Here is a 26,768-nt window from a genome sequence, read left to right on the forward strand (position 1 = left end):
TTAGTTGGCTATAACTTCCAACGCTTCCATTGAATGCTAAATTTCAAATATTATGCTAAAGCTTATATCAAATAATAAGTTAACATTTGATTTAAAAACAATGCGGAGTACTTCTCATGACCACCTGAGTTGTGAATACGATTGAACAAAATATAAAATTATGTCCCGTACATTTTCTTATATTGCCATATTTTCCTTCAAGATCATTGATTCCATTTACTTTTTGAGGATTGAATACCGCTTGAACTTGTGCAAGGACACACATAATTCAAAGAGAAATTACGCCAAATGTTGCAACAGCAGCGTCCAGTAGTAAATAATCTGTTTGGGATCGATTAGATGGGGACGTGGTCTATATTTAACAGGTTTCTGGTGGGGGTCACTTTCATTCAGTGTCAGTAATTTATAGAAAATAAGTCAAACTTTCTACAGAATATTGACCGAAGGGTGGGTCAATATTCTATGGGGGTCGATTTACTTATTAACACCGACAGTATATCATATTCACCAAACCAAGGCTATAGCTCACTGGTCAATTAACATTTTGCACCAGTGTTCATTATATTGACTTACTTCTCTAGTACATTTGTCACGATTTTCACTAAACAAATGACAGATAACATTATTTCGGAACATCCCGCGTAATAATATTGATTGCAATATCTTTACGAAGGCGTCTACGACATTAGTCTATAGATGAAATTTTATTTTAATGTTAATTCAGTAGAATTCATATTTAGATGACAACATATGTATAAAGGTGGTCTCACCTTACTTGCAGCGTCTCTCATTAATTGTTGAGCGGAGTCATTCAATATAGCAGGTACAGTCAAAACCCAGTGAATTTCTTTGCCTATATCTGGTAGTCTATTTTCTAAACAATTGAGCAGGTGGCCTTTCAGATATTGAATAGCAGCACCAATAACGTCAACAGCTTTCATCTTTCTGCCTGTGTCATCTTCAATCTCTATGTTTTGTGTTATCTGTTGACAGACCAAAGTAAATACCAGAAAACGGGAGGAATAACTATTTTAAACTGTAACAGTTTCAATCGATGAGGACCTTAAATAAACAAGAGGGTCACGAGGCAACTTATATCACTCACCTGATTATGAAAGCTCAATCCCATTTAATTTGGACTGTCTGAACTAGTTTTTTACCACAGGTGACCTATATTGGAACTGGATCTAGATATCACCAAAAATATATATATTTGGATCAAAACTATAGTCTCTAGATTGTTAGCAAGGTTTTTATAATATTGGACTGTGCAACTTAGTTTTTTACTCCAGGTGACCAATATTTAAACTTAACTTAGAACTCACCAAAACAATGTTCTGACCAAATTTTACAGGATATTTGGATCAAAACAGTAGCATCAAGGGTGTTAACAAAGATTGTCTTTATTTTGGCAGTGTGACATATTTTTGACCCCACGTTGCCCAAATTCAAACTTGCTTAACAAATCATCAAAACAACATTTTTGACTAATTTCGAAGATATCTAGATCAAAACAGAAACCTTAACAAGGTTAACATATTTGGACTGTGTGACCTAGTTTTTGACCCCAGGTCACCCATATTCAAACTTGACATAGAAATAATTAAAACAACATTTCTGACCATATTTAGATATTTTAAAATAAGTAGCCTCTTGAGTGTTAAAAATGTTTTTTTTTTCAATATAATTTCGGCTGCGTGACCAAGCTTTTGACTCCAAGTGACCTAAATTCAAACTTGACTTAGTAATCATAAGAACGACTTTCCTGACCAATTTCCAGGATATTTGGATCAAAGTAGTAGCCTCAAGAATGTAAACAAGGTTTTCCATTATTTGGCCTGGATGACTTTCTTTTAAACCCCAATGGACCCATTTTCATTCTTCAATCACAAATCACCAGAACTACCTTTTTGACCAATTTCCGGAATATTTGGACTGTTCAAAACAGAAGCCTCAATAGGGCTAACAAGTTTTTTTTCCATATTTAGGCTGTGTGACCTAATTTTTGACCCAAGGTGACCCATATTCAATCTTGACTTAGTGATAATGAAAACAACATTTCTCAACAATTTTCTGGATATCTTGCTTAAAACAAAAACCTTTAAAGTGTAAACAAAGTTTTTTATAACATTTTTGGGCTGTATGACCTAGTTTTTGAATATTTAAACTTGAACTAGAATTCATCAAAACATTCTTTTTCTGACCAATTTGTAGGATACTTTGATTGAAACAGTAGCCTCAAATGTGTTTACAAGGTTTTCGATACTGGGGATATGTGATAGTTTTTGACCCCTAGTGACCCATTTAAAAAAAATAAATTCCTGGCCAATTTTCAAGAAATTTGGATCAAAACAATAGCCATTAAAGAAGTGTTAACACGATTTTTGTTTATTTTTAGCTCCTCTGACTTACTTTTTAACCTGAAGTTACCCATTATCGAACACGACCACATTTCACTGAGAAAAAATATTTTGATAAAGTTTATGATCCAATTAATACTGGGACTGCTAGAGTGTTCACAACTTCAATGTTGACGACTCCCGACGTACGACGACAGATTCCGGACAAAGACCTATCACTATACCTCATCTAACCATTCCGTGGTCAGATGAGGAAAACATGTACACCAATCTCGGAAACCTAAATATGTATGTCTTTGATTTTGCAGAATTCAATTTAATCAAATCAGGTCTAAGCTGCTCATATCGATATTGCAGAAATTTTTGTAAAAAAATATGTTAATAAAAAAACTAAAATCCTTGAAGTACTCGTTATTAATTCTATGTTATGCTTTTCTTTCAGTGGACAGTGAATTTAATTTTGATAATTTCAAAATAAAATTATTGAATTTAATTTTCACAGTAGCCGGACTACATCTGAATGCGGATGAAAAAATGTATAATGAATAAGTGGAAACATCGTCAGAAACACGCCCTCGTGAGTAAAATGTGTCTGATTTAGAGAAACGCACGAATATCTACACATACTATTTTAAAAAAGTAATTCGTAAAAAGTTACAGAAATATTTTTAAACAAGAATATATCATGATTTGATGACGTCACGAATGAGAGCTCATGTTTTTAAGCGGGAAAATATCAGTAAAATTTAATAAGTATTGACATATTGAAAAGTACTTAAATGAAATACTTAGAAAAAAAATGTTTGTTTTGTACGTAATATAAATTATATTTCACTCGCTAACACCAGCTCTTATATTTTCACTATTGTGTTCTCTCTGTTAGAAATATTTTGATCAGCAAACAAATCCAGATTTTAAATACTAATTAACGTGTTTTCATGAACTTTGATATAAAAGATTAATAAAATATTAACAATAAAATTCAAGCAAGTTATTAAGTAATATATACACGGAGTTTCCCAATAAATTTATCATACGAATGTTTTTACTTAACAGTGATCTCATAACATTATTCATTTACATTTGTATATAGATCTAGATTTTTTACGTAGTGAATATAATTTACATAAAACACTGTAATTCTATGTATATTTCTTTTAGCGATAGTTTTTACATGAATCTCAATTTTTGTACATTTATATACAGCAAATTTTAGTACATGTATTACACAGTATGTCATCTTCATCGAGGCTATATCGCGCCTAAAACCGGTTGAAACTCCCCAGTAGTTTAACTACCACTGACCGTTCCAAGGCGGTACCCCTCTGTGTTCCTTCACGTGTTTTCAATTTCTGTATTGTTACTTGTTTTTGAATGTTTTGTGTTGTCTGCCTTGTTGGATTTTCGTTTACGGTAGGTATTTTTTCACACACCCTCTCCCATTTTCGCCCTTATCCCTTTAATTCCCATATGGGCCCGTTTTTGTTTATATCATTTCACACTTTGCATGTCCCTCTCCTTTCGCCGCCCTTGTGTTCACTTCACGTTTTTGTCGGTGTCTTCTGGGTGCCCAGCTTGGGTGTTTCGGAGGCTGCGTACTGTGAACGTTGCCTTTACCTTGTTGATCTTTATTGTTGTTTTCTTTTTTCAATAGCTTGTTTTTCATATTTCAACAGAAATAATAAAATTTTACCAAAAAATATTTAATATCTATTAGTAAGTATATGTAACTTTACTTACATCTTTTCCTGATAATTTCATCATAAAGAGTTTGAAGAAAAACCATGTGGTGTGTTCTGCTAATTCTGCATACTTTTCCTCAGCATCAAAACCAAAGCTATGGAACTTTTTGTTCTCGTCGAATAACACGACAGAGCGAATTTTGTCTGACTGCAAACCCAAACTGTCTTTAAAGGTGTCACTAACTGGATGCAAAGGATTATTTTTATAATCGTGTTGAAAGGAGTAGGCACAATGGCTCCATTCATTGCCAATTTCAATAGCAACCACAATCAGCTTATGTCTGTTAGTGCCATCACCTGTTCCCCTCTGCCTTTAATATATATGTAGAACAGTTTTTATAACATTATAATAAAGGCAAATATAATGACTGCTGAAGCCATTAACTCGTCATGTCAACAATTAAAAACAACAAAAAAAAATAGTTTTAATTTGTTTGATTATGTTGCGTTTATACTAAATCATTCTTGTGAAATATGGGGAGTAACTATGTCTAAACAGACAGAAAGGGTTTATTGAAAATTGGTTTTTGATATAAAAATGACTACATGTAATGCAGATTTTTATGGTAACATTGCTCGATTTCGTCATTTTATAATCAGGCAAATAGGAAATCAAAACGTGTTTTAAAATAACTCTTAGAAAAAAGGAATGACATTTTGTCGCATAGAAATGATGCCGATATCCGATAGTGATAAAAATCAAATTTATCGGGATTCTAAAGTTCAGCAACTGCTTTAAGAAACTGAATCTTATGATGTATTGTTATTTTTTAAATCTGTAAATGTTTATATTTTGATTTTTACTACAATATTTAGAGTAAAGAAATAGATATAAATTTATGAAACTGGAGACAAGATGTTAGAAATAAAGCTCACCCACTTTGTTTAAAAACCTTAGAATTTACTTTGAAATATCAAACTGAAATGGCTCAAAACTGAGTAATATAATAGTTGAACTAAAAATACCTTCTCACAATTTAAATATGGAGAATGGAAGACATTTTGTAAACATTTACGATATATAGAAGATGGAAATCATTTTGTTTTAATTGGCCAAGTTTACTCTGACTTTTGTTTAAATTCACATATTTAAATTTATTGATTTTTTTAATACATGTAATACAAATTCTTTGAATAAATTAGCAATATTTTGTAATAAATCATTTAAGTATCAGAAAGGAAAACATGTATATGACTAAAAACACCAAACAATAATTATAAATTTGTATGTTTATTTTTTCTCTCTTGCTGTATTTATTATATGTATAATGACGAGGAACTATTATGTTTATGTCACATTATATCAATAAATCTGCTCTGTTTTGTTTATAATTTTATATAAATGCAATCAAGTTCACTTCTTAGACTGTTGACAGTTGATTAAAATCTCTTGAAACATTGAACAATTTATGGTAAGCACAAATCAAAGGAATATTTGGATACGAAACATGAATGACATCGTTCAAGCTATCTCATCTACACTTTAAGATCTTTTGTATGATGAGACCTTCATGTTATTATTTGTTTTACTATTTTACAATCGTTAAAATGTAAAGTATTTATAAAAAATATTATAATAAATCAACGTTCGTTCCACTTTTGTATGTAAGATGTTAAATAAGCAAAAAGTAATATACGGAATTTAAATCGTATATTGAAATGTTTTCTAACAACATTTGTGAAAAGGAAACTTTTATGATTTTATTACCGTATTTGTAAATTATCCTTTTCTTTGTAAACGAGCTTGCTTTCCTTTCTCTTTGTATCACGCTCATAGTCTTCTTTATTCATTTTCGATCCAATATTTGCTTCTTTTGCTTTTTTACAATCATGGAGTTCTTTCGACAATTGTTTTTTTTTAATTTCATTTAATTCCGCTAATAATGCCGCATTTTCTTTTTGTAGCTCTTCATTCGAATGTTGCAACGATTTAAGCTTTAAATCATTTTTCTGTGCCCTTCAAACAAACATAAAACTATGTTTCAATATTTAAGCATATTATTCAGCATTTATTAGCAAAAAAGAATTTTATCATAGTTTGGAGATTTTACTAATGAAAACGTGTTAGAGTTAAATCGTATACCAATACATGCACGATGCGTTAACTGGAGTGCAGGCATAAGTGACCCACACACACTGTCGGTCTTGAGCATACAAGTTGATTGGCTCATTTTTTCTAATGTTAACTAATTGCGACAACAGGGAAAGAGATATAGATAGAAATGTCATATTCAGATGCTCGTTAATTTGTTACTTTTTTTTCTGGGGTTTAATATTGTGACGACAGCGGATGCGTTTTTATTTTTGCTAATGATACAAAAGACATTAAAACACTAGGCTATGCTTCTCTAACAAATCATATAGCCTTGTGTTTCAATGCTCTTTCTAATCCATACCCTACATTACAATAATAACACAATTTTATTTATGCTTAACATCTTCATGCGTGTTTATGCTCAGACATATGGAAGCCCTGGACTTCTGGAATTCTGACTTATGACTGATGGCATTGATTTCTGACTTGTAACTTTTGACTAATGACTTCTGGCTTGTGACTTTTAATTTTGAAGTGATTTGGCGCGCGCTCATTTCTACATTCTGCTAGAGGAAAAGATGACTGACACCAACGATGCTTCAGACTAAGTAAAATAGAGAAAAACAGAATCCTTAAAGAAAGCCCAACACGGCAAAATTGAAAATGTTGCAGACTCGGTTTGATTGAGCCTGTTCATGGACGGTACTGGAAAGGGCAAGTTACCGTCCACGCCCCCTAGCACCGGCTTAATAAATATTCAACATTTAAACACGAAAAATTGTGAAATTTTGAATTTAGAAACATCCGCAGATGTGTTCATACGGCGGTTAGCCATGTAACTGACATTAGAGGAAATTGTTGTTTTTTTTTTAAAGATAATGATTATAAAAACAATAAACCCCATTTACAAATAATAAAGCTATGTGAGTGTTACAGCAGTTTGACCTGTTAAAACTGGACAAGTTTTTTTCTGTTTTAGCTCTGGTGGCCATTTTGTGCAGTGATGAGGGACGTGCCGGCCAATGCATAACTGGAGAAATTACTGATCACTCCTATGAAGTTTCATTGAAATCCAAATAGCGGTTTGATCTGTGATAGCTGGACCAAATCTTTCTATTTGTAGCTTTGGCGGCAATTTTGTGTAGCAAAGCGAAATATGCCAGCGCTATGCACAACAAAGTATAGTACTGATCACTCCTTTAAATAACATTGGAATCCCACTAGTAGTTTGACCTTTGAAAGCGAGGCAAGAGCTTTCTACTTTTTAGCTCTGGTGGTCATTTTGTGCAGTAAAGCAGATCTTGCTGGTGAAATGCACAACAAGGTTTCACTAAGGCATTGATCACTTCTGTGAAATTTCATTGAAATCCGAACAGCAGCTTAACATGTGAAAGCTGGACAACCCTTCTTATTTATAGCTCTGGTGGCCATTTTTTGCAGCGAAGCGGAACGTGCCAGCGATATGCACAATTAAATATGGTACTAATCACTCCTGTAAATTTACCGTAAAATCCCGCCTGCAGCTTGGTCTGTCAAAGTTGTACAAGATTTTCTTTCTATTAATTGCTCGGACGGCCATTTCGTGCAGCGAATTGTAACATTTGGGGATGGTACTGACCATTACTGTTAAATTTAATTAAATTTAATTAATCCCGACAGCAGTTTGACCTTTTAAAAACGGACAAAATTTTCTATTTTACGCTTTGTTGGCCATTTTGTGCAGAAATAGAACGTGCCGTCGATATGAACAAAGAAGGGTGGTACTGATCACTCCTGTGAAGTTTCATTGAAATCCCGCGATAAGTTTGACCTGTGAAAGCTAGACAAGATTTTACTTTTTATACTCTGGCGGCCATTTTGTGTAGCGAAGCAGATATGCACAACAAGGGATGATACTGATTTCTCCTGTGACGTTTTTTGAATTCCCGCCATCAGTCTGACCTATGAAAGCTGGACAATATTTTACATTTTTATACACTGGCGGACATTTTGTGTAACAAAGCAGAACATGGCGGCGATATGCACAACTACTAATTGTATTGATCACTCCTATGAAGTTTCATTTAAATGCCACCAGCAGTTTGATTTGTGGAAGGCGGACAAGATGTTTCTATGATGACTCTGGCGGCCATCTTTCGCAGTGAACCGGGAACATGCCAGTGATATGCACAACAATGGTTGGTACTGATCGGTCCTGTGAAGAATTGTTGAAACCCCCCAGGAATTTTATCTTTGAAAGTCTGACAAGCTTAATGGAGACGGATGGAAATTTGGACAGACGATGAAGGCAAAATCAATATGTATACCGCAATTTTTGGGAGATAAAATGAATATGGATGGTATATTACAATTTTTATGACTATTCGCACATCTCTAAATTTGGTAGGACTTTAACCTATTTGAATCTAGGCCATGGAGGCGATTATAATATTTAGAGGTCATACAAATGTTTAAGGAAGACAAACTGAATTCTTATCTGGCTTTTTCTACGATGTTGTTACTACGATACACTTTTTTTTTTATCTTTAAAACGAAACAAAATTATTTCCATTTAATTTCAACCAACCGCAGTTTTAACCAAATGGGTCAGATGATTTCTTATTTACACACTTAATCCATATGATGATGATGGATATTCATATCTGTGGTTTGGCAGACGTACAAACTAAATTAACACTGGTAATTTATGCCACTTCTCTCTTCGCGGTCTTATTCAAACTCTTAAGGAATGATAAAGTCAAAAGTACGAAATATCCTGCACACAAAGAAGGAACAATCACCATTTCAAACAATGATGAAATAAAAGCTTTGTCATTCAATTACAAGCAAAACAATCGCAGAAGAGGGACAGTATGGCAAAATTATGACATTGAATAACATGTGATACTTCGGAAAATAAACGATAAATAATCAACTGACGATAATTAAGTGAATACTAAAATAGCCCAATATTGCTAAGAAGATGTTATAAGTTTAACCGACATTGAAAATACTAATAAATTTAAAAGGGTTTTAAAAATTAATTAAGTGATGAGGTGCAAATCGAATTAAGATACCTGTCTTGTAAAGAGTCCTGTTTTGCTAATAGCTTTTTGTACTCGTCTGAAGCTTTCCTTTGTCCATCTTTAAGAATGTTTTGCAAGTGCTCTAAATTTCTAGTTGCCATTTCCTCACCTCGGATCTTTTCTTTTTCAATATTTTTACATGCAATTTCCAATTCTTTTATTCTTGCTTGGTGGCATTGGTTTTCTTTTGAATATCCATTGATTGTTTCCTTTAACTGCATAACCTCTGCCTCTTTGAACTTAAGATCTTTTTCAACTTCCATTTTCTTCACTTTCTCATAATCTAATCTGTAAAATTTAATATTACATTTCATACTGCATGTTCACATGCTTTTTTAAAAAGACTTGAAAGGATAAATCGTTTCACTTTTCGGGAGCAATGAAAGCAAACAATACCTCACACAGCACAATCTTGTCAAATACTAGTTAATATTTTCCATTGTAAGATACTAATCATTAGAAAGAATCTTTGTTAAGTTTGCAACTAAGAATAACAATTATAGGATTTAAATGTAGTGAAACATGCAATTTTATAATGAAATTCTTTGAACTCAATGCAGCTTTGATAAAAATATGTGTAAATATGTAAACTATCTCACAATAACATTTAACAGAACCACTATCAAGATTATAATTATCTAAATCATCACAATTATAAAAAATAGTAAAAGGAAAGTGAGAAGATTCGCCTCCCGATTTTTCCTGCTCCGACACGGCCTTTTTGCTCCAGTGGCCATATCTATTTAAATTACAAGAGCAGAGTAATGCATGAAGACAGATGTTCATTGCGTATTGGAGAAATATATATTTTCTTTTTAAAAATTACACGTACGGACGGGTACACAAATATTGCGGATTTATGGACTTGTTTTCATCTTTAGATGGCATTTTTTACATATATCAGTAAAACTTTCAACTTAAACCGATGATTTTGTTGTTTCCCTCGTTTTTATCTAACAAATTTGACGGAACAGCATCATTGGACGTTGTAAATGGTTAAGCTATATGACAACTTTCCAATTTTACTGATGGTGAAGAAAGACATCATGAGCCCATTCGTACATTATTTCAGGCACAAGTGGGCGCCTGAGTCGAACAACCGACCTTTTATTACCTAGCTTTTAAGCTTCCTAACAATCCTAAATTATTAACAGCTGCAACAGGGGGAAACAAGTCTCTGCTCTAAAGAACGTCTCAAATGGCAAAATTTAATATGTTCCAGGCTCGGTTATTTAAGCCTGTTTATGAACAGTACTGGTAAGTGTACGGTACCGGCAGCAGCTTAAGCAGTATTTTACGTATAATGTAGAGGATATTGAATAAGTGAAGGTTTAATACCGAAGTAATTGAACATGTTGGATGAAATTAAATTTAAGTATCTGGCAAACAAAATATAATTTTATTCAATGAGTTCAATACATTCAGTAATGGAACAACACGAATATGATATTCTATTGATCACAAACCCAAAATAAAAACTGTTTAAAAGTGCAAAAAATATTTTTTCTTTGACACGTCTTAAGAGTAAGCGCTAAAATTTAGCTCGTCTTTAAACCATGTTTGTTGACGTAAATGACGTTAAAATATATGCACAGCCGTGTAAAATTGACACATGTAAAAAAATATGATAAAATGGTGAAATACATTGGCAAATATGTCTATACGTCTCTGATCATGAAACCTTTATTGCTACACGTATGAAAAAGGCGTATGTATGCAAGAAAAAGGGCAAAACTAATAAAACCATATATACCCAAAGGTAGAATTTAGAGGTGATTTAAGGTTTTTTTATGACTGATATTAAATTTTGTTTTCTATTTTTTTATGAATTTGTTCGGAAAATTTCATTGGATTTTGACCCCTACTATTAGACATATTGGAACTAATTCAAATAGGCTTAAGGTTTTCGGTATGTCCTCTCCTGCAGCTGTCACAGCCATTATGATCATGTGGACTGAAATCAAAGGATGTTTATCTTCCTCAGGGTGATATTGTTCCACTTTCACAGTTGGTCGATCGTGGTTGTCTGTTTTGATACCACATTTCCCTCCTGTCCCGTCCATCCAAAGATAGATTAGTGAAGACACATCTGCACTATAGGGTTGTCAGTCAAATGGCTGAATGTATTCACCAGAAACTGTCTACAAACTCTCTCAATATAAGGTCGGTAATTGTCTAGTTGGAAAATGAGGCTACGTTGATTGACTAAAGGAATAGTATACGGGCAGAGGTTTTCATCCCTTTACCTGACGGCGCTAAAAATCCCATCCAACACAACCAAGGGTGAGATATTCCAAACAAGACCATTACTGAGCAACCACCGAATCTATCTACCTCAGTAACGCATGCATCAGCAAAGCGTTTCCAACGATGTCGATATATACGATATCGACCATCCGAACGAAACAAGGTGAATGGCGACTCCACTCGACCATAAAAAAGATCCGTCTCCAATAATACATGTATATTACCTGACAAATTTTCATGATTTTAAAATTTATTTAATTTATTTCATAATGCTTTTTTTTTCTTTCGGTATATTTTCTTAATTTATTTTTTCCCAAGAACCTTCCTTTTCTTTTCCTTCTTTATAAAGCAACAGCTAAGTTGCGTATGGCAGCTGTAAAATTGCATGTACTTCACTTTTTTGGTCTTTCAAAAGCATGAAACCTACTCGTGTGAAAAAAAACATACACTTTAAAAGTAAAAATAGTATTTTACGTTAATTGCATCAACAGTGTTACAAACAGAAATAAATACCTATTAGAGGCTGATCTACTTGCAATTTTTTCTATCTCATGGTTCTTCACAAATCGGTTGTGTTGCTTCAGGCAAATGCCACACATGTATCTACCATACACGCCACAATTAAAACAGAAGTACAATGCTGGTTGCTGTTTCCCATCAGTAGCACAATGAGAGCAAAGGTCTGGATCATCATCATCATCATCCCTAGCTTCATCACTTCCACATTCTCTGAAACTACGTGACATAGCCATTCTGTATAAAAGGAAAGTAAAATAAAATAGCATATAAAATGATTTCAAAAACTACCCTTTGTACCTAAATTAGTTAAAAACTGCATAATTATTTAACAAACTGCATGGGTCGAAAAAGTAAATAAACAGTTTCTGCAAAATCGGTCGATTATCAGCACATCAATTTAGCTTTTCCTTTTAAGAATAAAAAAAGAAAGAAAAACACGAAGCACTAGGATTATCACTTAAGGTGATGGATATTCCAGCATACATTTTTTATTCCTGAAACAAGAACCACCTCATCCAGGGGTCACACTTTACTTTTGACTTACATGCAGACGACTTTTAAAGTGTTTTATCGCAATCATCATGTATCGGTATATAAACATAAATAAACAAAAATCAACAACGTGTAATGACAACAATTAATTGTAATACTGCATGTGTATACATATGACGTGTAAAAAATTAACAATGGTAAAATCGCACGTAGACACAAGATATTGTACAAATACAAAAGAGTATGTTTATTGCACCCGACAAACTATAATCGTACAAATAATTTTGCAAAAAAATCAAGCCTAGAATGAGCGAAAATCATACAAACATGATATTTATTTAAACAAAATGAGCAAGTAAAGTAACGTTTTTTTTCTAATATTTAATTCATGACGGATACATAAAGAACATTTCCCATCTACAATATTGATAACGGTACATGGTAATGTAATTATACAATACAAGTTGATATATTCCGACATAGACATAGGGAAAAACTTAATTTTCTGCGGTTTTTAAATCTGCGGTGTCCTTAAGAACCGCAGAAATAGCAGAAATAAAATTCCCGTAGTAAAAAGTAAGTTTTGTCTAATTTTTGAATTATTGCCCTTTGTTGATTTTTAAACTTTGAACTTTGTCCAGGACATAACTCTAAAACTATAAGAGGTATCAACATGAAACATTCTATGTAGATCGATCTCATTAAGTAGGTACAATGCACAGGTACCGTAACTCTGTCGTGCCAAATTTTTGAATTATTGCCCTTTATTCATTTTTACACTTTGAACTTTGTCCGGGACATAACTCTAAAACTATAAGAGATATCAACATGAATCTTTGTACTAGGTAGATATATCTGTTTAAGTAGAAGTGACTTGTTAAAGAACCATAACTCTGCCTTGCCTTATTTTGGAGTTATTGCCCTTTGTTAGTTTTGACACTTTGAACTTTGTCCGGAACATTACTCTAAAATTATAATATGTATCAATATCAAACTTTGTACGTAGATAGGTCTCATAAGGCAGAAGTGCAGTGCTAAATAACCATAACTCTGCCTTGCCATTTTTTCAAGTTATTGCCCTTTGTTTATTTTTTATTTTTTGACTTTTGTCCGGGACATAACTCTAAAACTATTAGAGATATCAACATGAAATTTTGTAGGTAGATAGATATAATTTGATAGAACTGCAATGCTAAAGAACCTAAACACAACCTTGTGTTATTTTGGAGTTATTGCCCTTTGTTCATTTTTACACTTTGAATTTTACTCGGAACATAACTCTGAAACTTTAAGAAATATCATCACGAACCTTTATAGAAAGATAGGTATCATTGAATGAAAGTGCAGTGTAAAAAAACATAACTCTGTCTTGTCTAATTTTAGAGCTTTTGACCTTTTTTCATTTTTTTATACTTTCCTGTGTCCAAAACCTTCTCGAGGAGCATCACCCGGTTCAACCGGTTCTTGTTTTTAATATGTTTTGTGATTATTTTGGAAAAGTCCATACTTTTTTTAAGTAACAAGGTTTAAGAATTAATATTTGAAATTAAATCAGATTAAAATCAACAAATGTCATTTATATATATTCATATACTGCACAAATAAAGAAAGATTAGGTCTAAAACGATGGCAACAGTAGGGATCGAACCACAGACATCTCATATATTAGGCCATGACTTAACCGACTATTGCGGATATACATTAAGATGATATACCTTTTCAAAACAGTTATATACTCCATATTTATTCTCGTAAACTACACGAACGAACAATGCCGAAGTGAAATCGAATATCTGAATGAGTTCTATAGTATATTCATAATCGACAGGTCAAAAAATCAGACCTAATGTTTATTTAGATAGCTAAATGAAAATTCAACTATTTTACCTTGAAGGTCCACGTCATTTGAAGCTTAAAGTCATACTTTAATTGATAATCTAAACGGATTAAGGCCTTGTGTTGTTTTAAAATAAAATAAAGTCGCCGCAGATATAAAGAAGTTATGAGAAGAATAAATACCACCAAACACGAATGAATAAATAGATATTCTAACACAACCCGCATTATCTCTATTTAAGGACCGAAATTGTGCATATATATGCAATAAAATCACTGTTGACAATCTATATTAAGAGTTATAAAATGCGATGCGCTGAAATAAGATGCAGATAATAATGCAGCATTTATTTGTTGACTGACAGCTCGGATGCGCAGCATTATGTTACCCGAGTTACGCCCTCGTAATATAATTTATCTCATTTCAAGAGTGGTTTTATTTAGCGATAAAATGAAGGGGATATATCATTTGACAATAAAATACATTAAAAGGAGATTTAATTCAATCCGAATAAGCTGACCTAAATTGTTATCTCGTTTATCTTGTTTTACAAGAACTTAACCAAAAATTATAAAATATACAAAATCTTATGAACTGGATTTTATTACAAGACCAAACATAGAGCAATTTCATTTAAACCTATTTCATCGATTTAAGTTTATAACTCACTGAATTTATTTAAGTAAGGTTTTGTATGCAGTTTTTAAGGTCAAGTTATTTATAAAGTAATGATTGTACACTACATGTAATAAGAAAAAAAAAATAACAATTTAAACAGCTCAAAAAAGCGACGTTGGAAAATAATACACTTTGGTAATTCTGGCAGACATGCGTTTAAAGATATAAATATTAATTTCGGAAGTGCTTCCCTACGTCCGGTGGACTCGGTTACTCACACCGGCATTGAATTACACAATTCGCAAAAATGTTCAAGTGCTGTAGAAGCTCGCATCCGAAAAGGCCGCTCATCTCTATTTTCTATTCTATCTATCGACAAGACTCCTGGCGACGTGAATCCCTTAGTTTTGGCCGCATTAGTGAAAAAAGTTACATTTCCAACTGCCTTTTACGGAGCGGAATTATGGAATGATTTGACAGACAATGATATCCTTAAGATGGAAAGATTATTCCGGTTCGCTGCCAAATGCATTCAACCCTTTCCTAGAAGAACTCGAACTGATATGGCTCTAAGCATGCTGGGATGGTTACCTGCTATAGCAGAAATTGACAAACGAAAGCTTAATTTCCTGCAGAAACTGTGCACAATGCCTTCAAATTTATTGACAAGAAAAATATTTAATTTCAGATTACACCTATATGCAAACAGACAGTTAGTGGACAAAGTGGATATATACCTGACGTCTGTAGAATTCTAGGAAAATATAACCTTTTCCATATTGTTGAATCCTACTTACAAACAGCAATCTTTCCTGACAAGTTACAATGGAAACGAACAGTTTTTAACGCTATACGCAAATATCATACACAGCATTGGTCAGAAAGAATGAATAGCGATGATGATTTTGTACGCTTTAAAACTTTACATACCGATATAAGCCCATCAATATTATGGAGAAATTCCGACTCTCTAAACTCAATAAAACATGCATTTTGTACTGCTAAAGTTCTTGTTGAGGCAAAGCAAAGTGATGTTAAAACATGCAAGAAACGTGGTTCTCAAACAAGTGACCTAAATTTCCATGTAATATCAAAATGTATTTCACTTAAAAAGTCTCGAACAACTTTCCTTAATAGTGTTGAAAAACAATATAGTTGTGAACTCAGTAACTTCCTGAAAGGATGTAACAGCGAGACGTTTTTAAGAACTATCTTAAATCCTCGTGCCTTGGATATATATGACATAGATGAATTTCTCCAAAAAGACTTCATACAAAGTGCTTGTAAGTTTATATACGATTGTTTAGTTTTTAATAACTAAACGTTTTATTTAAATAAAAACAAGTACTTTAATGACAGAAAATATGTAAGCGGTATTGCCTAATTTACATAGCTTATATTTCGTTTCGGTAAGATGTGTGATACTAGGTTGAATACTGAGGCATTTTAACCATATATAATTACATTGCATTATCAATATGATAACTCAAATGAAATTTAAATATGAAATATGTATAAAACAATTATATAAATGTGTTTTTTATTGTTACGCTTAAATACTTATTGCTCTAAGATAACCTTTGCTATAATGCTAATATAATCATATAGAAATATAATCATATAGAAGCTTATACATGTATATGAAACCATTTAACTTGAACTTAATTATTAAGTCTCTTTAATAATATATAAATGTAAATTTGTCATAATCATGTATCATATGTTTGTATATATATTTCATGTTGTATAATTATGTTGTAATCGCTGAAAAGCGGAAATAAAGAGTATATATAAAGATAACTCAATATCTCTATGATTGATTTGATTTGTTCATAAATCCATGATTTTGGAAATCATGCGTTCCCCACAGAGCTATATTTCAATGGAGAGGACGCTGTAAAGTCATAAAGTACACTAAATATATGTATATTCGATTTATTATCCCGCAAGTTTACACTGAATATTTACAACAATATCAAAACATTACCTGTAATGTTGTGTGGTTATAATATTATATATATCACATGGTGATTATTATCAAACCAAGAATAAGAACACAAATTGTTAATTCTTGCAGATAAGATTAAGGTTAAATAAATACATTTATATCCAGTTTCAATAAACATTACATCGCCTTATATGAGACAGAATATTTTATAATACCTTTCTTCCGCATTCGTAATGGCCTTGTTAAACAGGAAGATAAATTTCATAAAGCATTAATGCGCATGCGCATTGGCATTCAATATAATATCGGACTCATTCGGATTGAACGTGGTTTTAGATGTAAACAAAAACCAAACGGTGTGATCTTTGCCTGATGTATAACGAATGTATACGTTTTGACATCAAAAGGAAAATAAAGTATATTTCGCTAAAGTATTGTGGAAAAATATGTCTGACAATCAGAATCAATTTCAAAGCGCCCATTGAATTATAAACATACTCGACTTAATGTCGACAGGTATACATTTCTTCAACCATAAAAAGATGTTTATAAATAATGTACTACAGTTGAGTTCACACTAAAGGTTACACAAAGTGCACTAGGAGTGCACTAGATGTGCACTACTAGTGCACTTCAAAGTGCACTAGTAGTGCACTACTAGTGCACTTCATAAGTGCACTTTGTAGTGCACCAGACCTATTATATGTATAAAGCAGTAACCTTTTATTTCAATGACTTTTACAAAAAGATAGATAAATATTGATATATGTAAAATAGTTTTTCATAATAAATTTGAAGTTGTGAATATTGGATTTTGTAAAATATGGCGTAAAATATTAGAACTGAATTAGAAACTTAATTGTTAAAATAAGTAAATATAAATAATTATAACTTTAATGTTGATAAATGCATAAATAAACAAAATTAATTGGCATTTAATATGATTCTATTTTATTATAATCTGGTAATGAAATATGAAACACTGAAATGCAATCAAGTTTTTTTTTTGTTTTTTGTTGTTGTTTTTTTTTTGGGGGGGGGGGGGCAAATTATACCAATTTATCAATTTTATCTCATTTATAATCTCTCTTACCTTCTCAAACAGAGATTTACCTAAGATTTATAGAAATGATATATGTTATTTTAAAAATAAATATTTATATATTAAATGGTGGTATATTAAGTATTGATATATTGTGGATTAAGTATTGATATGTTGATATGTACCTGTGGGACACTAGTATACTTTAACTGACATGGATATCACAAATATATCTTATATTTAACTCCATGTGGATATTAACAAAAAGATTAGAAAATCTTTCAATTCCATTTTTTGAGACGACACCAACCTTTTTTCTTTCTTTTTTCATGCATTGTAACATAATTATGCAATATGATTATTTTTAGGAGTTTATTATAAAATACAAAAATATTTCAGTTTTCTTTTTTGTACTTCTTGTAATGAAATTTATTTGCACCAACATCCAGAGAATACAGAATTTACATTGCCTACTTATATTTATCATCTGCCTTTTGTTATTTACCCTGAGGGGCGCTCTTATCAGCAGGGCACTACATTAAAACACCAATACACAGCATGACTTTTGACACTTCAATCTTCTGTAACTGTTTTCTGCTCATGTATGGTACAATGTATTAGTATTTTATTAAAAAAAAACAAAAAACAGATCTGCATTAAAGTGAAAAGGAAGTTGCAAAAGTTTTATAATCATGTATTTAAAAATTTTCTTTAAAATATATTATTTTTTAAATGTGTTAATTAAAACTGACAAGGTAAATTTGTCAAATCTATGATAGAAAAAATTAACATTTCCCAGTTCAGAAACTAAAAGATGATTTTAATGCAAAATTGCAAGAAATGTGGATAAATATTGATATGAGGTCTTTCCAGAATAGTTAACACTGATATTGATTTTAAACCAGTTTTTTTTATAAGATTAGAAAATTCCACTTCAAAGACAATAATGACAATAATATCTTACATGCGTTTAAGCCATTATTATTATGTTTTTACATTTGATTATACAAAAATTATAGTCATTTATCTTAGATGTCTTACATGTATTTTGGAGAAAAAAAAAAAACAGGAAATTTTAAATACATGTAAATATTGCATACATCTGCATTTTTGTTATTTACCCTGAGGCCCTCTTATCAGCAGGGGACTAGTATAAATACCATTTTATCTTCTACCTAACTCCTTAATGGGATCACACAGAGAGATGACGTAGCTCATGTTTCCGTGAAAATCAGAACGAGGCTCGTTTTTGTGGAATTCAGCAGCAGCAGCAATTAATAACAATTAAATTATTCATTATTTACATTAGTATATATATATAAGCAAAAAATATCGCGAATTTAAAGTGCCATTTCGAAACGAAATCCATAGACGACTAGAGATTGCCAAATAACGGTAAGATGTAATCGATAATTATTGATTTTATTTCTTCTTCTAGAATTATCGTGGCCGTTTGATTCGGCCATTTTGCATCGTCCGATGGACGATTTTATAAACTAAAGTCTGAATGACTGCAATCGGATGAATTTCGAATGCATATGACAATATTCTGATATTGTTCAAAGCCTGAATGGCATTATTATCCTGAATGGATGATAATTTACGGCGACAGCTAGAAAAAATACTGGATAAGCCGGACATATATTTCGAAAATTTCCTATGTTCCGACGGAACAGCGATCGATCTTAATTTTACTAACTTTTCACTCCCTGAATTTGGCGAGTAACATACAGAATATGAAATAGTCAGACTGACATTTCAATATTATTATCTTTTTATGTACGTTAGGTACAGAGAACTTCAAAGTACTTAAAATCGAATCTTTTTTCTTACAATAGCACGAGGGAGGTTTACAGAATGGCCAGCGGAACAGCAAACGACGAGGTACGGATTTTATCGCCGTCAGAAAGCGGAAGTGCGCAAACCGGAAGCGCATCGAATGTAAACAGAATTGATCGATTTATACAAAAGGGAGAGGAGATTCTTGAGACATTTGTTTCGTCGATCCGATCATTTGAAGGGCAGGCCTTGAAGATAAAGGATCTAGCAACATCGGTTAGTGAAATTCAGGCCAATTTAAAGAGAAATAATGACGAATCTGGACAAAATGAACCAAGCAAACGGAGGAAAGTTTCTCATACTGTCAGTAATTCGGACAGTTCGGATTCGGATTCCGACGGAGATATCGATGGACTAATGAATGAACCTGGTCCTTCACATCATACAGAAGATAGTGAAGGTCCATTAACTGATGATGTATTAATGGGACTTGACAATTTTTTTGTGGAAGAAGAGGAAACTGGGCCAGCCATCAATGAAACGGTTGCAAAGGTTGTGAACAAATCTTTGAGACCAAACAAAATTGACAAGGAAAAAATTCAAGCTTTACATCAAAAGTACAAACGACCAGCAAATGTGGAAACGCTTCAGGTGCCAAAAATTGACAAATTTCTTTGGAATCAGCTTGAGACCAATGTAAAATCTACTGACATTTCAAAGCAACATATCATTGATGATTTCAATAAGGCGGCAGCACCTCTGGTAGCAGCAATGGATCATGCTTATGCCAATGATCAGCCAGATCTTTCATTCCTTAAAGAATGCATTGGGGACTCATTCAAAAGTATATGCAGCACAATAGCCAAAATTAACAGCCAGAGGCGAGATTCTATTAGGAAGGAAGTGGACCATTCATTTAAGAGTCTCTGTGCTAGCGAAACCAACACTTCGGCAACAGGACTGTTTGGGGACAAGCTCCAAGAGCAAAGCAAGAATGCGGAATCATGCCGTCAAATCAAGATGATCAATAAGGGGCATTTTTTAGGGAAAGGCGGGGGGGGGGGCAAAAGTCAGCTTCCCCTGTACAGATCAACACAGCGTCCACAGCCACCAGAAACTTAAGAGTGGTAATTACAAATCGTACATGAAACTAACTGAAGACATAAAAATGCATATTCAGTGGTGGGTTGACAACTTGGAATTCTCTGTTAAAAAGGTTTCTCACGGAAATCCAACCATTGTAGTTCACACGGACGCGAGCTTAAAGGGATATGGTGGCTGCATTAAGGCCCTAAATGCTGAAACAAATGGGGTTTGGTCTGTTGATGAACAAAACCTACATATTAATATATTAGAACTTAAAGCTTGTAAATTATCTTTGATTGCATTGTGTCAAAATCTAAAAAAGGTTCATATTCGGATTTATTCTGATAACACTACATGTTGTGCCTACATTAACAAATTAGGGGGGCGCTGTAAGGAATTAAATGATCTCTCAAGAGAAATATGGTTCTGGTGTATTGACAGGGGCATACATTTAAGTGCAGCACATGTGGCAGGATCTGCAAATACAGAGGCAGATAGATTGTCAAGACAATTCAATGACGATTTAGAATGGTCGCTAAATGATTTAGTGTTTAAAGAAATTGTGGTAAAATTTGGGATCCCAGATATTGACATGTTTGCGTCCAGATTAAATAGAAAATTAGATAATTATGTCTCAAGGCTACCGCAGCCTGAGGCATGGGCAATTGATGCATTTTCTTTGGACTGGGAAAACAAATTACTATATATGTTTCCTCCTTTCAGTTTGATACCGAAGGTGCTGCAGAAAGTTATACAAGACCAAGCAGAAGTTATTCTGGTGGCTCCAGTCTGGACGACACAAGGTTGGTGGGCACAATTACTTCACTTGCTAAGTCAGCAAAGCTACTTACTTCCGCCATCACAGGAAATACTCCACCTTCCGCACAAGCCAGACAGAAAACATCCGCTCAAGTAGATGGTTTTGGGTGTTTTCAAATTATCAGGGAAACCCTTTGAAAACAAGGCATATCGGAACACTCTGTCAATCTTATCATCGATGGATGGAGAATTTCTGCACAACGGCAACATGCATCCTTTATCAAACTGTGGATTGTATTTTGTGATAAGGAATCGGTCAGTGCTACTGCGCCCTCTCTAAAAAATATCATTAAGTTTTTGACAGACCTCTTCCAGCTTGGACTCAGCTACAGTGCAATTGGCACAGCGCGAGCGGCAGTCAACGCATTTACATCACTGTGTGGGAAAACAGACTTCAGCTCTGATGCATTGCTTCGAAAATTTATGAAGGGTATTTTCCACAACAGGCCAAACCTTCCAAAGCACCCAGTTGTCTGGGATGTACAAGTAGTACTTGACTATCTAGGTGAAGAAGAGGATGATTCATTATTGTTTCTTTCTGGAAAATTATGTCTTCTGTTTTTACTCCTTAGTGCACAGAGGTGCCAGACACTTCATTTGATAAAAATGAAAGATATTATTATTAATTCAAAACAAATTACTATCTTAACTAATCACATATTGAAACAGTCACGACCGACTTTCCACTTAGAACCTATAACACTGGTTAATTATCCAAAAAATGAAAAATTATGCATTGTCAAAACTTTTGAAAAATATTTAAGCAGGACAGAAGTTCTGCGATATTCTGAAGATCAATCATTGCTCATAAGCACTCAAAGCCCACATAAAGGTGTATCAAAGGACACAATTGCTCGGTGGGTGAAAAAAAGCATTCCCTTTATCACAGATATACATACACTATATGTAAAGTCTATTCAACTCCATGCCTTTATACATTAAATTTTTAATATAGAAATCTTAAATAAAGTTATCAATTTTATTTATTTCATGCACAGATATATAAACTTATATTTAGCTCCATGATTTCTTTGAAAAATTTTAATTATTTATATCTTTAAAAAGTATGCAAGCATTTCATGGTTGAAAAACATAATATCACAGTATATGGATTGTTTTGAAATCAATGAATTAATATTCTCTTTCAATCTTGAACATGAGGAATTGCCTCTTAAGTTATATATTATTATGCAGAGTGGCAAGAATTGTGGATAAATATAGAAAATTCCGCTTTAGAGACAATAATATCTAATATGCATTTATGCCATTGTGATTCTTTTTGTATATTTGATTATACAAAAATTATGGTCATTTATCTATATGACTAACTAGCCTGAGTGCCAACGCCTGATGAATCCCAGGCTTATGTCTAACATGCATTTTGAGAAAACCAGGGAATTTCAATGCATACTTATAATCTGCAAAATTGACTGTACTTTGTTGTTTACCCTGAGGCCGTCTTATCAGCAGGAGATTGGTATAATGAAAACAGTCCCTCTCAGAAAATACCAATACACAGCATGACTTCAATAAAAGTATCCCCTTTATACATTAAATTTTTAATATTGAAATCATGAATAAAGTTATCAAATTTATTTATTTTATGGATTATATTTTAATCATTTATATGCAAGCATTACACAGTTGAATACTAAATTATCACAGTATATTGATTGTTTTAAAATCAATGTATACATACTCTTTCAATATTGAACATGAGGAATTGTCTCTAAGTTATATATTATAGAAATAATATTTTAGCTTAAATAAAAACCTTTCCTTGATTTGTTTGAGCTTATGAAAAAAAAGTTTATGTTGTTACAAACTAAATTAATTGGGCCAGAATTATCACATTTATTTTCTTATTTGTACATTAGACAAATTGAAATCGTTATGGCCATTAAAAATAGCTTTAAAAACACTTACGCAATTATCCATTACCGAGCATATTTAAATTTAACCTTATTAATTCTATAAATTTGATTTTAAGGGGTATTATTTTACACTTAGGTCTACAGTTAAATACTGGTTAAAAAAAATATGATTACAATAAATAAATTTCTTTTTTTAATTTAAAGCACCTAAAATGTTAAAATTTACTTATTTATATTCATGAATGGGCCATAATTATATTCCCAAAGTTTATTTTTCTTACAGCAGCTTAACAACAGATACCCCCTGTCACTTGATATACAATCATCCAATAAACCATTTAGGTGTCACCTTCCTGGCCAGCCTGGTCATATGGTCTAGTGCACTAGAAGTGCACACGGTGTGCACTTCTAGTTCAGCTCTAGTGCACTAGAAGTGCACAAGGGTGGGAAGTTTAGTGTGAACTCAACTGTATTTTACTTTCATATCTATAAATTTTTTTAGTGTTTGAAAATAGTTTTTGTCCAATAACATACTAGTATTTAAAATGAATCGTAACATATTTACATCGGCAAATTGTTAATCACTCTGGTAAATCTTATAAAAATGATTTAAAACACTAATTAAGCCAGTTAAAATTTATAAGTATGTATCAACAAAATTAAATTGGACGCGCGGTTTGCCGCGCATGACCAGTTTAAGTTTGTACATTTGTAAACTATATATAAATTTAGGTAGACTTTTAAACGATAAATTGCGATAAACTTAATCAACAGCTCAAAACATTTATTTACTATTTGTTTACATGTTTAGTTCCTTGGCGTAGGTATAATCCTAGCACTATAAACAGAACTTTCGTCAGTTCTAAAATACATGTACATTCCCTTAAGAGATTAACACAGACAAGCATATTTTGCATTGTACATCAAATTGAAAGAAATGAATTAGCGTATACGGTTGCTGATACATTATACTTCATACCTCATCAAAAATATTTCCATGAAAATGTTTATTTTTCAAGATTTTTCGTGAAAATGACGAACCGACTAGCGCAGTAATGGCGTTTTTTAGTTTCATTGATATCTTTAGATACAATAACATACATATTATGAGTTTTTACATTCGGTGTAACTGAGACATTTTTCAATTTACTTGTGTCATATTACACTTAATTTAGCATATAAATAAATATTGAAACCATTTTTACGATATCAAGACAAAATCGTGAATGAAGCACTGAAACAATGTCGGTTATCTCGTTTAAAGTTTTAACCAGCTTTCTTCATAATAGAAAGAGCATCCAAACAAGAGGCTACCTGATTTGTACGAGGGGGCGTAGCCCCGAGTATTAATCAGATTGCCGAGTGTGTTAATGTTCTTTCTCTTTTGTATCATAGTCAAACATAAAAACAAGTTCCCTATTGTCACAATATGAAACCCCAGAAAATAGTTACCAGTTAACGCACTGTGCTTGATATGTATACGACTTAACTCTGGCACAATTTAAACAGAAAGGTCCCCAAACTATAATAAACTATTGTTATACGACAGTTGTAGTTTGACAAATGTCTAAGGTATACAGGATATGAAACCATAATGTTTTGAATGTTTTAAATGAACATATATATTTATTGAACGAAACACAAAAGACACCTTCAAAACGGTAATCAGGTTGTTTTTATCATGAATGACCTAAAGAAGTACACATATACAAAATTGTTATGCTAGTAAAAGTATAATATCGAAGCAGCCGTAAGATTATTTGTATGTACAATTTTTATTTATAATATACATTTTGTCACATTAAGCGCTTTCTCTATATAATGGTGCTGTTTTTTTAAATCGAACATGCCGAAAAGGTCAGCAATTATGTCGTCATAGCATATGTATATTTTTTGATCAGCAGATGGTTTTAAAGGAGAGGCCAATCGCATCCTCCCGACTCTTTCCGTCAAACATCGGATGAGATTGTTATTGGTAATGGCCGAGATCAGACGCATTATAAAACCGGTGAACATTTCAAGACTGACAATGTCTTACCAAGCCATTGACTACCCTATTTAGGCGAATCACTGGTGTATGACTATTGAAATAGTTCAGAATTTCAGTCCATTGATTGAAAAAGTAATTAATGTGACACCTTGTGCAAAAATACTTAAAAAAGGTAATAAAACAAGCAAATGTGATTTTATTTGAAATCATTTTTTTCAGGGAAAAAACCATTTTCAAAACGCAGCAATCTTATATTGATTGGTTTGTACATTTTGGGGTCTTGCGCCAGAATCAACACTTTGTTAGAGTCCGGCGTCGTCCTTGTCGGTTAAATTCAGTAGCTTCATCGGGTCTTTCATTTTGATCCGTAAATAATCTTGTTTATCGATGAGGGTTAACATGGTTAAGGTGTTCGACAATCTTTGGAAAGCGTGTTTCATAACAGCGACCTTCTGTATGGCAGCGGCCAAACCTTTCCGGGTTATTTATGACAGGTTCAATTATTTTACTTGGTATTTAAAATGACTCGACATTGACCTGTCACGTGCCTTCTCTGCGACAAGCACGCCTAAGGAGATGTACCTTCTTTGCGACTTACTAGCCCCGGGATAAGGAGGTAATTTTGATTGCTATTAGCCTGTCTCAGCCTGCGTATACGTACAGCCGATATATTGTGATTGAATTTCGCTTATTTCTTCCTGAAAACCCTTCCATTGCTTTCGGTTCTTTTAATAACTGGTGGAAGGAAACTTCAGAAGCTATCCGTCCATTATCACGTAAGCAATCGGTTAACAGGACAAAAGCACTGTACTGTACTATTTAAGCTAATAAATGGAATATTTACAACCTTATATTACAAGAAAAAGCCAGATATAAGTACGTATTAACACATATGTCCTTATTTTCTTGCTACTTAACCAAGGGGGGCGTCCGTGGCCGAGTGGTTAAGGTTGTTGACTTCAAACCACTTGCCCCTCACCGCTGTGGGTTCGAATCCCGACAGGGACTTTGGATTCTTTCATGTGAGGAAGCTATCCAGCTAGCTTACGGAACGTCGGTGGTTCTACTCAGGTGCCCGTTCGTGACTGAAATAATGCACGGAAGGGCACCTGAGGTCTTCCTCCACCAGTAAAGCTTGAACGTCGCAATATGACGTAAAACCCAAAACAAAACAAAAAAAACTTAACCAAGGAAACAACAACGCTGATGTACGTATGCGAGTAAAGCTTAATCATTGGGATATTTGTGCAAGCATATATCCTTTACATTTCATGTTTTTATAAAACGACGAAAATAAAGGTATCTACTTTGAAAA

General features: G+C 32.9%; 3 protein-coding genes across 3 annotated transcripts; 2 read left to right on the forward strand and 1 right to left on the reverse strand.

Moving 5' to 3' along the window:
* LOC132755345 (uncharacterized) lies at positions 1-17,105 on the reverse strand. Its single transcript, XM_060746215.1, has 7 exons — positions 17,079-17,105; positions 11,963-12,202; positions 9,194-9,490; positions 5,811-6,059; positions 4,101-4,413; positions 771-983; positions 1-36 (listed from the first exon to the last, which is right to left on the reverse strand). The coding sequence occupies exons 2-7, from the start codon at positions 12,199-12,201 to the stop codon at positions 1-3; spliced, it is 1,347 nt and encodes a 448-aa protein (XP_060602198.1). The 5' UTR covers position 12,202; positions 17,079-17,105.
* A 2,008-nt stretch (positions 17,106-19,113) lies between these two features.
* On the forward strand, positions 19,114-20,806 carry LOC132755346 (uncharacterized). Its single transcript, XM_060746216.1, has 2 exons — positions 19,114-19,300; positions 19,744-20,806. Exon 2 carries the CDS (start codon positions 19,763-19,765, stop codon positions 20,804-20,806), a length of 1,044 nt encoding a protein of 347 aa, XP_060602199.1. The 5' UTR covers positions 19,114-19,300; positions 19,744-19,762.
* A 46-nt stretch (positions 20,807-20,852) lies between these two features.
* On the forward strand, positions 20,853-21,686 carry LOC132755347 (uncharacterized). Its single transcript, XM_060746217.1, has one exon. The coding sequence runs from the start codon at positions 20,853-20,855 to the stop codon at positions 21,684-21,686; it is 834 nt and encodes a 277-aa protein (XP_060602200.1).
* Positions 21,687-26,768: the final 5,082 nt, after the last annotated feature.

The sequence above is a fragment of the Ruditapes philippinarum genome, unplaced genomic scaffold, assembly GCF_026571515.1.
Source record: "Ruditapes philippinarum isolate M1 unplaced genomic scaffold, ASM2657151v2 ctg5682_1_1_1_1, whole genome shotgun sequence".
Taxonomy (NCBI): Eukaryota; Metazoa; Mollusca; class Bivalvia; order Venerida; family Veneridae; genus Ruditapes; species Ruditapes philippinarum.

Bases quoted from the DNA above. Each gene is read 5' to 3' on its own strand.
- LOC132755346 (XM_060746216.1), top strand. From the start codon at position 19,763: ATGGCCAGCGGAACAGCAAACGACGAGGTACGGATTTTATCGCCGTCA.
- LOC132755345 (XM_060746215.1), bottom strand. From the start codon at position 12,201: ATGGCTATGTCACGTAGTTTCAGAGAATGTGGAAGTGATGAAGCTAGG. The intron at 9,491-11,962 runs GTATTTATTTCT...TAAATTTTACAG, and splicing joins AGTAGATCAGCCTCTAATAG to ATTAGATTATGAGAAAGTGA. The intron at 6,060-9,193 runs GTATCTTAATTC...GTTTGTTTGAAG, and splicing joins CAGGACTCTTTACAAGACAG to GGCACAGAAAAATGATTTAA.
- LOC132755347 (XM_060746217.1), top strand. From the start codon at position 20,853: ATGCATATTCAGTGGTGGGTTGACAACTTGGAATTCTCTGTTAAAAAG.